The sequence below is a fragment of the Myxine glutinosa genome, chromosome 1 (genome assembly GCF_964187855.1).
Source record: "Myxine glutinosa chromosome 1, kmMyxGlut1.1, whole genome shotgun sequence".
In the NCBI taxonomy this organism is placed as follows: Eukaryota; Metazoa; Chordata; class Myxini; order Myxiniformes; family Myxinidae; genus Myxine; species Myxine glutinosa.
The window spans coordinates 206,082,555-206,098,403 of NC_136261.1; the positions used below are offsets into that span (position 1 = coordinate 206,082,555).

General features: G+C 48.2%; 2 protein-coding genes across 2 annotated transcripts in view; one reads left to right on the forward strand and one right to left on the reverse strand.

The window, feature by feature from the left end:
• The window catches only part of LOC144890870 (uncharacterized), a 946,020-nt gene that overhangs the window by 858,956 nt on the left and 71,215 nt on the right, over window positions 1-15,849 (reverse strand). The window lies entirely within an intron of this gene.
• Window positions 1-15,849, forward strand: part of LOC137433023 (uncharacterized) — a 134,870-nt gene that overhangs the window by 30,704 nt on the left and 88,317 nt on the right. Inside the window, exon 7 of the mRNA XM_068125412.2 lies at window positions 329-463. Coding sequence (XP_067981513.2) covers window positions 329-463 — 135 coding nt within the window. The remainder of the gene's footprint in view (window positions 1-328; window positions 464-15,849) is intronic.

The window sequence follows — 15,849 nt, forward strand, 5'->3', positions numbered from 1 at the left end:
TTAATGCATTACATATGTTTCTTTGTTATTTAAATATCAAACTCAACATAAGTCTCAAGTTCCACAACAATGAAGAAATTGTCATTTACCATCATAATAGTTTTCAGTACTGATTCATTATATAAACTTAAGCACAATGTGACCTAAAGTATTTGTTTGAGAATTATTCACGTCATAAACGGGTTCATTTGCTGTGGGGTCAGTGGGGCATTTATTGCTGTGGGGGTTTGTACATTTGTACAGTCATGTGAAAACAAGATATTTTTCTGAAACATGTTTTCTCTGTTTAACATGAAGCACAAGTCGATTTTCTTGGCTGTTTGTGTAGACTTTGTGGCGGCTGCTTGCTGATGGCTCACTGATGGTCTTGGGAGAAGTGGAGGCAGAAGGTGATTATGCCTGTATACCCTCTAATGCCCTGGGTTCACATGGGTCCTCCACAAACACTCAGGTTGTTGTCAAGGTGAGAGTAGAAATGCTGCACATAATGCTGCTTCACTTTCGACTGTTCACTAAAATTTATGGATGTAAATCTATATTTATTTACATGCATGCATGGTTAATATTATTGATTGACCAACCTGAGCTCATCCTACTAACCTGATAACGCAAAGTAGATGCAAATCAGTGGGCATTTCACAGGAACACAAAGGTAAAGTCAGCTTCAAATGTGAATCGGATTGTGGAGCTTGATAATAATAATGACCATCTTTATGGAAAGGATTTTGTATACAAGTTGAACTCGTGATATGTGGATATTGGCAGGAATGATAGGTAGCTTAGCTATGGATCATGATTATATACATTTATAGTGTTTATGATGTCTGTGAGAGGGCCTCATTAAAAGGTGAATGTGCTGTCAGTGTTTATTCATTCCTCCCCCTACACCACCTTCCTCACACTCAATCCCCACCCCCAATTGTGTGTGTGTGTGTGTGTGTGCGTGCGTGCGTGCGTGCGCGTGTGTGTGTGTGTGTGTGTGCGTGTGTGTGTGTGTGTAAATAAATAAATATATATATATATATATATATATAGATATATATATATATATATACTAGCTTGGCTCGGCTCGCTGCACTCGCCTCACCAAGCGTCGATACTGAGGAACGGGCTTATTTTAGCTGAGGCTAATGACTGTACCTGAGTTGCTGTGTTGTCATGATTTACACCAATCATAATACAAACAATTACTTTGCACAAATGTATTTGTTGTGTTTGTTATATTACATTTTTATAGGCAATTTAGGTTGAAGATTTAGGTTGAATGTTTTTTTTTCAAGAAAGAACCCCTCTGCACATACATAGGGGAGGGGTAGGTGCAGACTGGAAGTTTGGGACGATTACACCTCACCATCACGTAATTCAAAACACCTCACCACCACGTAATTCAAAACACCGCACCACCACGTAATTCAAAACACCTCACCACCACGTAATTCAAAATACCTCACCACCAAGTAATTCAAAACACCTCACCACCATAAAACACGCAATAAAAACACCTCACCACCACGAAATTAAAAACACCTCACCACCACGAAATTGAAAACACCTCACAGCCATCAAGCACGTAATAAAAACACCTCACAGCCATAAAACACGAAATAAAAATACCTCACCACAACGAAATTAAAAACACCTCACAGCCATAAAACACGTAATAAAAACACCTCACAGCCATAAAACACGTAATAAAAACACCTCACCACCACAAAATTAAAAACACCTCACAGCCATAAAACACGTAATAAAAACACCCCACAGCCATAAACACGTAATAACAACACCTCACAGCCACGAAATTAAAAACACCTCACCACCACGTCATTTAAAAACACCTCACCACCAAGTAATTCAAAACACCTCACCACCTAATTAAAAACACCTCACCACCACGTAATTATAAATACCTCACCACCACATAATTCAAAACACCTCACCACCATGTTATTTAAAAACACCTCACCACCATGTGATATTAAAACACCTCACCACCACATAATTCAAAATACCTCACCACCACATGATTCAAAACCACCACAACGTTATTAAAATCACTTCACAACCACGGAAACAAAAGTTTGAGGGAGTCGTTAAGTGACAACATAGACACTGCCCAGATGTGTCGATATATAGATAAATGACTGTACCCAAGTTGCCGTTTTGTCATGGTTTAAATTAAACCAATCATAATTCAAACAGTTATTTTGTACAAATGTATTTGTAATATACGTGATATCACATTTTATAAACAATTGAAGTTGAAAAATAAAAAATGTCCCTAAAAAACTCCCCCCCCCCCAAAAAAAAAATTTGCAATTTTTGTTTTATTGAAAAATACCCTTAGGACATACCGACGGGAGAGATATGTGCATACCAGAAGTTTGGTACGATTTCACAACAGTTTGAGAAAGTAGTTCAGTGACAACACAAGACAACACAACACAACACAACACAGGACAGACGCTGCACAAATATATTGTTACGGAACCCAACGTCGGCCTATGGTTCCCCTTTGAGGGGGGATTAGTCCCCTCGATTATTGCTGACCGACGTGGTCCCTGAAGCTGCACCGCGGCCTCCGGAAAGGCCGGTGCACAGCCCCGTTCCTACCGCGGATAAGATGTTACTTGATTGCCGAGCAGTGTTTAGCAACCGCAGCACGAACCGTTAACAAAGACTAACCCGATTCTCAAACGTTGGCCAAATCGTGCCACAGATATTCAATTTGGAAAAGACAAAGACGACGGATGTGAAGAAGAAGAAGACAAGAGGTAGGAAATACGAATATGATTTATTTACTATTTACAATCAAAAGAAACCAAGGAGAAGGAAGGATAATAAAATAAAGCAGAAAGAGGGACGGACCAGAAGGACACAGCGAAACTTAGCTTACCTATGCAGTCTTAATTAATACCCAGGACAGAACAAACAAAGACGGACTCACACGAATGGGGAAATGAAGGCAGGAACGGCTCGCTGGAGGTGGATGGCTTGGCGGGAGAGGAAGGTTCAGCGGGGATCGGTCAGGCTGGAAGCGGACAGCTGCCGTCAATATTCGAGCTGCGATCGCCAAACCGCCGCGGTTCCAAACTGCGCGGCGAAGCTCCTCCTGTGCACCGTGCGCTCTCCAAAGCTGCTCCTTAGAACTCAGAACTTTGACGCAACCACCTTTGACTCTGGTGGACTCTTCTGCTTAACTGGCGCAACTCTTTGTGGGGGTCCCTTCCTCTCTCTCCGTCTCTGGCGCAACTCTTTGTGGGGGTCCCTTCCTCTCTCTCCGTCTCTGGCGCAACTCTTTGTGGGGGTCCCTTCCTCTCTCTCCGTCTCTGGCGCAACTCTTTCTTGGGACCTCTTAGTACTCAGAACCCAGAACTCATCACTCCTCTCAAAGGCTTCCGCGCGCGCTTATATAACGCGCTTTTAGATCCACCCGCGCCACGCCCGTGATGGTATTTCCCCAACCCTGGTTGGCTGGTCAGGGCTCGCTGGCTCCACCCTTTTGATGACGATGGGCGGGCCACGCCCTGGATTCGGTGGCTCCTCGCCCTTCTTCTCCGAGCCCACCTCGTGGCTAATGGAGTCGCGGTGAAAACCGCCCAGCAGCTGCGGCGAATGCAGTTGGCAATCGAGGCTTTGGGAATAAAAGGGGATCTATCTATTTGAATTCGGTGCAATGGAGTGTCAATTAATGGAAGACAAAGCCTTAGCCTAATACACAGAATAAGGAAATAACTACCAACAAGCAGGAAATCTATGATTGGCTAAACGTGATTGTATATGACCTAACTACGGGACGCACTTTGACCTTTATACACAACTGGAGGACGGAGGGTGATATTTTACAATGTACTATACAATAAAAAAACACAATCCTCATATCCACAACAATATATATATATATATATATATATATATATATATATATATATATATATATATATATATATATATATATATATATATATATATATATATATATATTGTTGCGGATATGGGATTTGCATCCATCCATATCCGCTTGTAAATATTCCCCTATTTCCTCAATACTTCCCAACTATCCCCAATCCCCCATTCCCTAGTCCCATTTTCTGTAAACAACACTCTGTAGACCCGACCTCCCCGTATTTCCCCCATTAAATGTCGTGCCCAGGTTCACCGCATCTCATGTAAGACAACTATAGGACATCTTGCTAGTTATTCTTAGTCTATGTCAGTTAAGGACTCGTTTCCATTAATTCTGACCCTTCGTTGCACCAGAATGTGATTGTATGGCACCGTTAGGAAGTTTAGGACCTCCTAATACCTCCCCACAGGTCTTCCTCACAGTTCAACAACAACAACAACAACAACAACAACAACAACGAGCGCAGGAAGTGCGCGTCCTCACTCCGGCTTGGTTGGTAGGGGGTGTTGGGAGGGCACCAGGCCTTCCCAACGAGCCGCCATCGAACATGTGCTCGACGGGGTTACCAAATAGGGGCTCCCTGTCAGCTCCTCGTCAAGGGCGGAGCCCGGAAACCCCCGCACCCAATGGAAGCGGCGGACCGGCCCCAGTGGGGCAGAACCAACCAGCCGAGGGCGTGTCACTCCCCGCTGAGCATGCGCGGTGAGAGGGGGGTGACATCAGATCCGCGCTGAGCTTGAAGCAAGAAAGACGTCCCCTCCGAGCGCTGTGAGACCTCCCCGCATCTTCTGGACCGTGCTTTATCCTGTCCCCGAGCCAAGGTGCACCTTGTGCTATCGACCTACCTGTCCCTTCCTGCCATCAATCCCTGTGAAAGTCTGCCTTGTTCCGTTTGTCTGTGGTCTGTCTGGGCTAAGATAAGACGGTAATTAAGTGCCCATCTCTTCTGTGTCTTTACCTCACTGCCTTGTAATCTACCCCTTTTCTCCACCACTGTAATTATACCCTCCTCCGGAGGTCTTGAGAACTGTACCCCTTGCGTCGTTTCCTCTTTCCCAGTCGTCATGTCCTTTCTATCATTGATTTGGCATAGCGCGATTTGGCCAATGTCTGGGTGAATCGGGTGAGTTGGGGAAGAATCGGGGGAACTGTTCGGTCGCGGTAATACCAACTGCTCGGTAAATAACATCTTTAACCGCGTCCGCAACAATTGGTAGTCAGGAGTTGGGATTCGAACCTGGGACTAAATTTATTTAGCCCAAATTTTGGACACCAATTGTGTTATTACCGCAACAATTGGTGTCTGGGTGTGAGATACGGACCCGAAGCGCGCTTAACGCGCTCAAAATTACAAGTCACCGAAATTTGATTTTGTTTTACAAAAAAACCCGAATTTTTAAAATCGCGCTATGGGAGATCAAGACGGCTGGGATCCGGTAGAGGAGAGTGAGGCAGGGTCGATCCAGGACCAAATTGAGGGACATGAGGAGAGCGAAGCAGTGAGGGCGGCAGGTTCGCAAAATGGCGTCCTCGCGCACGAGGTTACGGGCGCGCAAAATGGCGCCTCGCAGATGGCTACGGCGACCGCGCCCGCGACCGTAGCAGCGCCGCTGGTGGATTTGAACCTTTTTTTTATACAAATGAAGGCCCTTATGGACAAGAATGGCGAAGAAATGGAAAGCAGAATGATGAGAGTAATGAGGGACGGAGCGAGGGCTGATAGTGAGCGATTGGGGAGCGAAATGGGGGGCAAAATGGGAGAAATGGGGGAACGGCTAGAAGCTAAATTTGAGGGGTTAGACAACGGGATAAAAGAGGTAAAGAATGGGTTAACGGGGGTAGAAAACAGAATGGCCGCTCAAGAGAATCAAATGGAAGGGATGAAAAAGGGGTTAGAGGGGTTAGAAAACAGTATGGAAGGCAAATTGAGGGACATGAGGGACCAAGCGGAAAGGGAAGTTAAACAAATGGGGCAGCAGATAGAGGGGGTCAGAATGGGGGTAGAAACTAAATTGGATGCTCACAGGGAGGAAATGGAGCAGATGAGGGTGGCATCTGGGCAGGAGATGCAAGTGATGGGAGAGGAGATTAGAAGAGGTGTGAGTGAGGAGGTCGGAGGAGTGCGCGAGGAGGTGAGGCACTGTAAGGAGCGCATGGAGAAGGAGGTGAGAAAGGGGACTGTAAAATTGCAAGGTGGTATAGAGGAGTTGACGCTGGGAGTAGAACAGCTGACAGTGGGACAAAAGGAGTTGGGGGACCAGGTAAAGAAGAACACAGCGGTAATAGAGGGTTTAAAATCAACACAGAAGGAGATGAAAAAGGACGTAGGGGTAATTAATAAAGAGTGTCAGACGGTACATGAGGACCTGACGAGGAAAATGAACAAGGTGGTCGAGGTGATGGAGGTTAAAGAGCGGGAGGTGCGGGAGCACATAGAAAAAAATAAGGTGGAGTTAGAGGAAGAACTTAAGGGGGCGCACGAGGAGATGAAGGAGGTGAAGCAGAAATTAGAAGAAGTGGAAGAAGGGGTGAGCAAAATTAAGAAGCGACGGAGAGAGGATAAGAAAGAGATAAAAGAGGAAGTAAAAGAATTGGTCCAAAGTCTGTGTTCGGATCGTGATGATGTGCTCATTAACCGGATGAGGGATTCGCAGGTGATGGAGGAGAAACGAAGAGAAAGAGGACCCGGTGTAAGTGGTGACCAATATGGTCATGCGTATGATGCGCCAGGTGATTTAATAAGCTTGGGGGTCGAGATGGACCCGGATGTTCGTGAGAGGCCAAGAGTGAGGTGTATGGCTGGTCCGGAGTGTATGGAACGAGGGTGCGAGCGAGAGGGTCCGGTGATGGGAGAGGTGCGAGGTGTGAGTGAGCAAGGTTGTGGTGGTATGGAATGGGTAGCGGGTTGCGGAAGCGTGACCCATGCATCAACACCAACAGGGGTAGTTTTTAGAGGGACAGGGGAGGCACGGGAGCCCCTTGGGGGTATTGTACTGTGGGGGCCCAGCCGGTTCGGCCCCGCGCTGACCCCGCAAGGGGCGACGCACGGGGTCCGGCAGGCGGGCAACGACTCACATACGAGGTGGTCCCACAAGGTCCCACTCGCGCCGTATGATGGTGGGTAAGGGTGGCATCCCTGCCACCCTTCCCATGATTGGGGCAAATGCGCTATAGTATATGGGGTGGCTATGACAACCGAGCCAGGGAGGGCTTGGATAATGATAGGGACTAGAGGTGACTATAGGTGACCAGATTTAAGTAAGAGACTTGGTACCTGTAGTGGGGACGTAGTAGCTTAGTGTTTGATAATGACGGGGGAGCGCTGAGTGTAAGGGAAGACAGAGGAGCACGAGTTTTAGAAGGGAGTAGACAGAGCAGATGATGCAGTATGAATGGAAGTGCTGGTGAGCAGCTTCAAATGAGGCATCGGTGAGGCAATGCTCCGAGGTGTGTGTGAGTGTACAAGTGATGAATGAGAGAGCATTGCGGATGAGTGTCATGGTGAGTAGTGAGTGTTGTGGATCAGCGCGAATGCGCTTGGGGGAGAGAAGGGTGCAGGCGGCACCAAGTATGAGAGCACAGGTGTGCAAGTACAGGTGTGTGGAATATATGGAGCAGAGAATGAGTGGTGTGGAGAGAGTTGGAGTAAGTGGTACGGAGTGGTGTGCGTGGTGCGAAGGTGTGGATGGGGGAAGAGTGGACCCCCATCACGGATACCCGGGGCGGGTAGTGTAAGTGTTAGGTAGAGGGTATAGGTAAATTGTGGTTGGATATTGGCATCTGTGGTGCGGGTGGAAGAATGATGATTGGATGGGTGCATTAGTGTTGTGGAAATGGCTGGGCGTGTAGCCTGTTAGTGTGTGTAGTTGGTTTGGGAACTCCACCACTGTGAGGGTGTCGGCCAGGTGAGGCCGCAGGTGGGCTCTGGGAGCCGGTAGTAGTTGTTGTGGATGGGGCCCGAGGATCCGGAGGACGGACCCGGGTAGCCCAGTGCCAGAGGGCACCGAGGGGTGACAGAGCCAGGAGGAGCCTTCCCCAGTTAGTTAGGTTAGGGTGAGGAGCGAGGTAAGCTCGGGTGGCAACTGCAGTGGTGGAGGTGTGCAGGTGGGTAGACCTGCTGGGAGAGCTACACGTCGCAGCCCAGAAATTGTGCAAGGGCACCGGGAGATGAATCGGGGGAGTGAGACCCCAAATTGAGAAGCACCACAGTTTGGTCAATCGGAATTGGTTTTTAGAACCCATAGTGTAAGTTGGCCAATGGATTGGCAGGGAAAGACCCCGGGTAATGTAAAGTTGTTAAAGTCATTTAGGAAATAGTTAGGATTGATGAACCTGTCGCACCATACGCAGCCACTTACCTGAGGTGATGCTGATGACTCCACACCTGTGTTTTCTTTGTTTTGTGTTGCAGGAAAGGAGAATTGCTGTTTGGATTTGTGAGACGTATCACGACGTGGATGAGACATTGGGGTGATTCCATCTCTCCCTCCTTAGGAGGGACTGATGATGAATTGGTGATGGCAGATTTTGATGAGAGTTGGAAATGGCAAATTTGATTGGTTAGGAGGGAGAGAAGACGAATTTGGTTTATGGGAGGAACGGGGAAGACAGTAGGGACGTTATTGATGTGTAAAGTAGATGTTTATGGGTAGTGTTGTGTTTTGTGGATACAGTAAGGGGTAAGGGAGGGGCAATGTAGGTTACCTGGTGGGGGGGGGGGCGTACGGTAGGAACGTACCTGTCTCACCTGGTTCCCATGTGCCCCCAGTGTGCATTACCTTGTATTGCGTGCACTTTTGCGCCCTTACCACCTTACTCACTTGTCTTCTTTTGTCTCCCACCTCCGAGGATCTGGCTTTGGGGCAGAGAGAGAGGAGAGAGAGGTGCTGGCTCCGCAGTTGTGGGCCTGTACTTCCGCTGCTTGCTGCCTGGATCGATACACCATATGGACCGCAATTTTTGTGGCCGCCCACAATGGACCGCAGTTCTTTTGCGGTCAAGCACCACCCGTGGATGGACCTCTGGGTCAACGTGGCACCTATGCCACACAGGTGAACCACTTTTAGTTGGCCCCCCTGACGGCCACAATTCAGAAATGGACGCAGTTGGCGCCTTTCTTTATTTCTAAAGAAGCCAGAAGGCCAAGTGCACTCCATGAAGGCAAGACCAGCGGCAGAACATCGGCCGGCTGCGACACCACCGGTGACCATGGACACTTCATTGTGCATTTTTATGAACACTTTATTGGTGCACCGGATGGTGCTGACTGTGCGTAATGGGGTGGTGCTTTTGGTGCTTGGACGGGGTGCTCTGCACATTATTAAAGGCCGTAGGGCACAGGGCACTCGTGGGTTGGTGTATCGATGCTGGCATGCGTGCTCTCCCTATGCATAACATCTGCATGTGTTCCTCAAAGAACAGGTCCTGGATCGTAGTGTAAATATCAGTGTTGTATAAATAATGCTCCCTACCGGCTGTATGTTTAGTTTGAGGATGCTTTCCGCGATTCGGTTATCCTGTGGGTGTGTTTCTGTTAGGAGAAGGGTGCAACGTCGCAGGGGGACATATTTACTCATTTGTAAACATCTGTAAAACTGTCGCACTCAGGGTTGAGTTAATAGTAGAGGGAACTACATCTGAGTGCCACACTAAAGTAGGTAAAAATTTATCGGGTCGGGACGCCCCGAGGTAGAGAAGGGTGCAGTGTTGCGGATATGGGATTTGCATCCATCCATATCCGCTTGTAAATATTCCCCTATTTCCTCAATACTTCCCAACTATCCCCAATCCCCCATTCCCTAGTCCCATTTTCTGTAAACAACACTCTGTAGACCCGACCTCCCCCTATTTCCCCCATTAAATGTCGTGTCCAGGTTCACCGCATCTCATGTAAGACAACTATAGGACATCTTGCTAGTTATTCTTAGTCTATGTCAGTTAAGGACTCGTTTCCATTAATTCTGACCCTTCGTTGCACCAGAATGTGATTGTATGGCACCGTTAGGAAGTTTAGGACCTCCCAATACCTCCCCGCAGCTCTTCCTCACAGTTCAACAACAACAACAACAACAACAACAACGAGCGCAGGAAGTGCGCGTCCTCACTCCGGCTTGGTTGGTAGGGGGTGTTGGGAGGGCACCAGGCCTTCCCAACGAGCCTCCATCGAACATGTGCTCGACGGGGTTACCAAATAGGGGCTCCCAGTCAGCTCCTCGTCAAGGGCGGAGCCCGGTAACCCCCGCACCCAATGGAAGCGGCGGACCGGCCCCAGTGGGGCGGAACCAACCAGCCGAGGGCGTGTCACTCCCCGCTGAGCATGCGCGGTGAGAGGGGGGTGACGTCAGATGCGCGCTGAGCTTGAAGCAAGAAAGACGTCCCCTCCGAGCGCTGTGAGACCTCCCCGCATCTTCTGGACCGTGCTTTATCCTGTCCCCGAGCCAAGGTGCACCTTGTGCTATCGACCTACCTGTCCCTTCCTGCCATCAATCCCTGTGTAAGTCTGCCTTGTTCCATTTGTCTGTGGTCTGTCTGGGCTAAGATAAGACGGTAATTAAGTGCCCATCTCTTCTGTGTCTTTACCTCACTGCCTTGTAATCTACCCCTTTTCTCCACCACTGTAATTATACCCTCCTCCGGAGGTCTTGAGAACTGTACCCCTTGCGTCGTTTCCTCTTTCCCAGTCGTCGTGTCCTTTCTATCATTGATTTGGCATAGCGCGATTTGGCCAACGTCTGGGTGAATCGGGTGAGTTGGGGAAGAATCGGGGGAACTGTTCGGTCGGGGTAATACCAACCGCTCGGTAAATAACATCTTTAACCGCGTCCGCAACAATATATATATATATATATATATATATATATATATATATATATATATATATATATATATATATATATATATATATATATATATATATATATATATACAGTGGAACCTTGACTTACGAGTGCCCCAACTTTCGAGTTTTTCGAGATACGAGCCGTCGCTCGGGCGGTTTATTGCTTTTTTTTTTTTTTTTTTCTTTTTTTTTTTTTTTTTGTATACAATATCGAGGCTCGTGAAAGAGCGAACATTAATCACACAGAAAGACAAACCGACACATAAAACATATAACATAGGGAGCGGTAGACAAGATGGGGAGAGAGGGGGAAGGACACAAACACAACATTTGAGAGCAGGGACCGAGAGACATGGAGACATCGAGAGATCTGAGAGAGGGCGAGGGCTTTAGGGGGGGGGGGGGCGTGGGAAGGGGGCAGTGGGAGAGGTATAAAACATATGGACACTGCCAGGACTTCCAGGAAAGAAGTTGGAATTTCAAACAAGGTGGATCTGGGGTGAATTAGCGGGGGTAGAAAAGATCAAGGTTTTGGATGGGGGAAGATAAGAGATGGTGGTGAACAGCTGTTTTAAAGACCTGGAGGGAGGAGTGGGATTGAAGGGAGTGAGGGAGTTTGTTCCAGAGGCGGGAGAAAAGAGGAATGAAAGAGTGAAGGTGAGCGGAGAGCCGAGATTTCGGCAGTTTAACCATCAGAGGGTTGCTGGCAGATCTTGTGCGACCTGTAGGAATATTTGGGGGACAGAGCACAGAGAGAGCTGGGGGTGCAAGGCCGGAGAGGAGTCGGTAGAAGACAGAAAGACCACCTACCTGCCTGCGGTGAGTGAGTGAAAGGCCCTCAGAGATAGCTTCATCGCGGGAGATTCCAATAATTCTGAAAGCTTTGGTTTCAACAGCGTGAAGCCGAGCTAGGTGTGAGGCAGGAGCACCGGCCCATAGGGAGAACAGTATTCCATTGAGCTGCGGATGAAAGCCTTGTATGTGGTGAGGAGCTCAGGTGTGCCGAGGAAGGACTTCGCACGACGGAGGATGCCCAGTCGGCGACTGGCTTTGCAGGCCAGCTTGGAAATGTGGTTTTCCCAAGAAAGATCATGGCAGATAGTGAGACCCAAAATCTTGAGCGACAGAACTTCTTGGAGAGGATTGTTGAGAAAGTAGATGGGAGGGTTGTCCAGTCGATCTTTTCGGAGAGACATAGTAAGAGTGTGAGATTTGTCAGGATTGAAAGACATGTTCCACTTGTTTGACCAGTCTGTGATTTTGTCCAGGTCTTCAGAGAGTGAGGAGGCAGCAGACTGCCGATCTGAGGGAAGAGGAATGGAGCGGCAGAGAGTGGAGTCATCAGCAAAGAGATAGAGAGGATTTTCGAGAGAGTCAGAGAGATCATTGATGAAGACCAGAAAAAGCACGGGGCCCAGAACACTGCCTTGGGGAACTCCAGCCTGAACAGGAAGAGGAGATGAGAGAAACCCATTCAGGGCCACACGTTGACGACGATTAGAGAGGAAGTCCGCCAGCCATGCGTGGAGATTTCCATGGATACCAAAAGAGGAGAGTTTGGTGAGCAGAGCGGGGTGCCAGACCGTGTCGAAGGCACGTGATATGTCGAGGGAGACAGCTCTAATTTCCTGTTTGGCATTGAGGACCTCCATCCATTGTTGAGACAGCAGAAGCAGCATGTCCAGAGTAGAGTGACCTGGTCTGAAACCAAATTGATGATCAGAGATCAAGCCATTGGAGAAGAGGAAAGATTTCATATCAGAAGCAATGATGGATTCCATGACTTTGCTGATAATTGGGAGAAGGCTGATTGGTCTGTAGTTGCTAGGATCTGTTTTTGCACCTTTTTTGTGCAAAGCGGTGATGTTGGCTGATTTCCAAGCAGATGGCAGTTGACCTTGAGCAAAAGAGAGGGTGAAGAGAACAGAGAGAGGGTGAGATAGAGCAGCAGAGCAGGATTTTAGGACCTGTGGGCTGATGCCGTCGGGTCCAGTTGCAGAATCAGAGTCAAGGGTTGACAGAAACTTTTCCACCTTGTCAGGAGGAAAGGACACGGAGTCCAGGAGCAGCAGGGTACGACTGGGTATGGTGGGTACAGAGAGGGATGGGTTTGGGACACAAGATTTAGAGGCAAACACAGAGTTGAGGCATTCAGCTTTTTCACGTGCGGAGTCAGCTGTGTAGCCGTTTGAGGTAAGGGAGGGGATGGAGGGGGAACAAACACCACAAACGGATTTGACCAGACGCCACCAGGATTTGGAAGAGGGAGACAGATAAGAGAGTTCGGTCTTGAGAACGGAGAGATATTGTTTCCTGGCTCTCCTGAGGGTGGACACACACTTGTTTCGGGCTTTGTGAAAGGAAATGAGATTTCCTTCCGTTGGATTTGCTTTCCAGGAGACGAAGGCAAGTTGTTTCTGGGCAACAGCCTCACCACAAGATTCCGTGTACCATGGACGGGAGGAAGGGTATGACAACTGAAGACGAGATGGGATAAATCTGTGCATGAGAGAGAGCAATTTACTTTGGAAGAATTCCCAGGATGAGTTGATGTCAGAGGTGGTAGAGATGGGAGACCAGTCCAGATGATTGATGGCTGCTTGAAGACCGTGCCAGTTGGCCTGAGTGAAATGCCAGACTCGTCGACGCTGAGCAGGCTCCCTGAGGATGGTCAGAGAGATGTCCACTTTAACAAGGACATGATCAGATGTTCCGATCGGAGCAGAAGAAGAGCAGCAGACATTTTCAGGGAAGTTAGTCATAACCAAGTCCAGAAGAGAAGATGTTCCGTTGACTGAGATCCGGGTCGGGAAATTGACAGATTGTGTCAGTCCCAGTGAGTCGCAGAAGTCCTTTGCTGAGGAGCCATGGCTGGTGAGAGAGGTACCCACACCCAGCCAACTGGCATGATGACAGTTGAAATCACCACATATGAGGAAGAGAGAGTTGGGATGAGTAGATAGAAGTTGGTCCATATCATCAGACAGCGAGATGTAGATGGAGTCATCACTGTTTGGTGGACGGTACAACACACATATGAACAAGAGGTGGGAGCGAAGGGGAAGCCGTAGCCAGAGGTATTCCTGGGGGTGAGGTGGAGAGAGTGCAGTGCAGGGCGAGTGAGGAAGAGAGTTTTTGATAAAGATAGCAACCCCGCCTCCAGGACGAGGCTCAGGTCTATCATACCGGAGGAGGGAGTAGCCCGGGAGAGATACTATGGAATCAGAGACATCATAAAGGAGGAAAGTTTCTGTTAAGCAGATCACGTCTGGTTTGACAGAAGCAACCTGTATGGAGAGATCGGTTAAGTTTGAACGAAGGCCCCGGATGTTTGAGGTCCATACCGTTAATGAAGAGGAAGGGGGAGCATCAGATACAGAACAGGGGGGAGGAGGGGTAGGGTAAGATGTGGAAGAGGTGGAAGAGGTAGGGAGAGCTGTTGAAGGTGTGTCAGAGATTTCAGAATAGCTCGGAGAAAGGGAAGGATGGGGCGGACAAAAGGTTTGATGGTGATTGGGTGAGCCACAATGAGGTGTTATTTGAGGAGGGGGAAGAGCGAGGCAGAAGGTTGGGGGAGATGGAGGTGAGAGTTTGAAGGGGGAAGAAGCGGGGAGGACGCTTTGAGGAGGGGGAGTGAGCGGGGGGAAATTGAGAAGCAATGAGGGTGGGGAGATTTGAAGGGGAGGGGTGAGGGGGGAGTTTGGGAGGGAAGGGACAAGGGGAGGGATTTGAAAGGGATGGGATATGGGGGAGATTTGGAGGGGAGGGGTGAGGCAGGATTCTAGGAGGGGAGGGGCGAGGGGGCGTCTTGGCGGGGAGGGGTGAGGGGGTAGTTTAGGAGGGAGGGGGCAAGGGGGGAGATTTGAAAGGGATGGGTGATGGGGAAGATTTGGAGGGGAGGGGTGATGGGGAAGATTTGGAGGGGAGGGGTTATGGGGAAGATTTGGAGGGGAGGGCTGAGATTGGATTTTTGAAAGTGTACGATTTATGGGAAACGAACATTTATTGCAAAATGAGTTTCTTGTGACGTTCGAGTTAAAAATACGTTTAAGGACGCTGGATGGAGGATGGAGTGCAGGAGAGTTTAGGGAATGTAGAACAAAGGCACTATAGGAGATGGATATTTTTTTTGGGATGAATTGATTTGGTGAGCAAGTCGAAAACAGCCTTTTAAAGAAGAAGAAGAAAAAGGTGTTATAAAATATGACGGAATACATAACTTGAGGGGAAAGTGTAAACATTGAAGGTTAATGAGTGAAAACTATCTGGGGAAATGGGGGAGAAACACGTGGTCGAAGAACGAACGAACGAATAAGAATGAATAAACGAATGAGAACAGAGAAGGAAATGTTTTTTTTTTTTTTTTTTTTGAGTTGAGATTTACACAAGGAAGTAGGCTATGGGTGAAAAGACTGGGAATACAGAGAACGAAAGTTATTGGATCACAAACGACGGACCACTGAGAGAAAAACAAAGCCTCAAGGTTGTACAGTGCACACTGTACAAGGCCTTGCTCGCGACACGGCAAACAGACGATCAATTTATGAAAGATAAACACCGAGAAACAACCAAAGTTGCACACAATAACTTCACACACCGAAAGATAAATACAGTTTCGACAAAATACAATTGTGAACAGACTTAACTTCGAAAAACGTGGAGACCGTGTGGAGCTTCGAAAATCCCTGCCGCCGTCTCCAAGATCTCGCGAGATCTCCAATCTCTTTGAGATGCGAGCCGAGATCTGAGTTACGAGCTTTCGCCACCCAGTCACGTGGTTATCTTGCCGTGCAAGTACAGTATCTCTGTCGTATAGCGCTGCATTTTTGTTTTCGCATGTTGGTTATTTTGAGTTTACGCCGCCAGGTGGGTTCCGGTCACGTGGTTATCTTGCCGTGCACGTACAGTATCTCTGTCGTATACTGCTGCATTTTTGTTTTCGCATGTTGGTTATTTTGAGTTTACGCCGCCAGGTGGGTTCCGGTCACGTGGTTATCTTGCCGTGCACGTACAGTATCTCTGTCGTATAGCGCTGCATTTTTGTTTTCGCATGTTGGTTATTTTGAGTTTACGCCGCCAGGTGGGTTCCGGTCACGTGGTTATC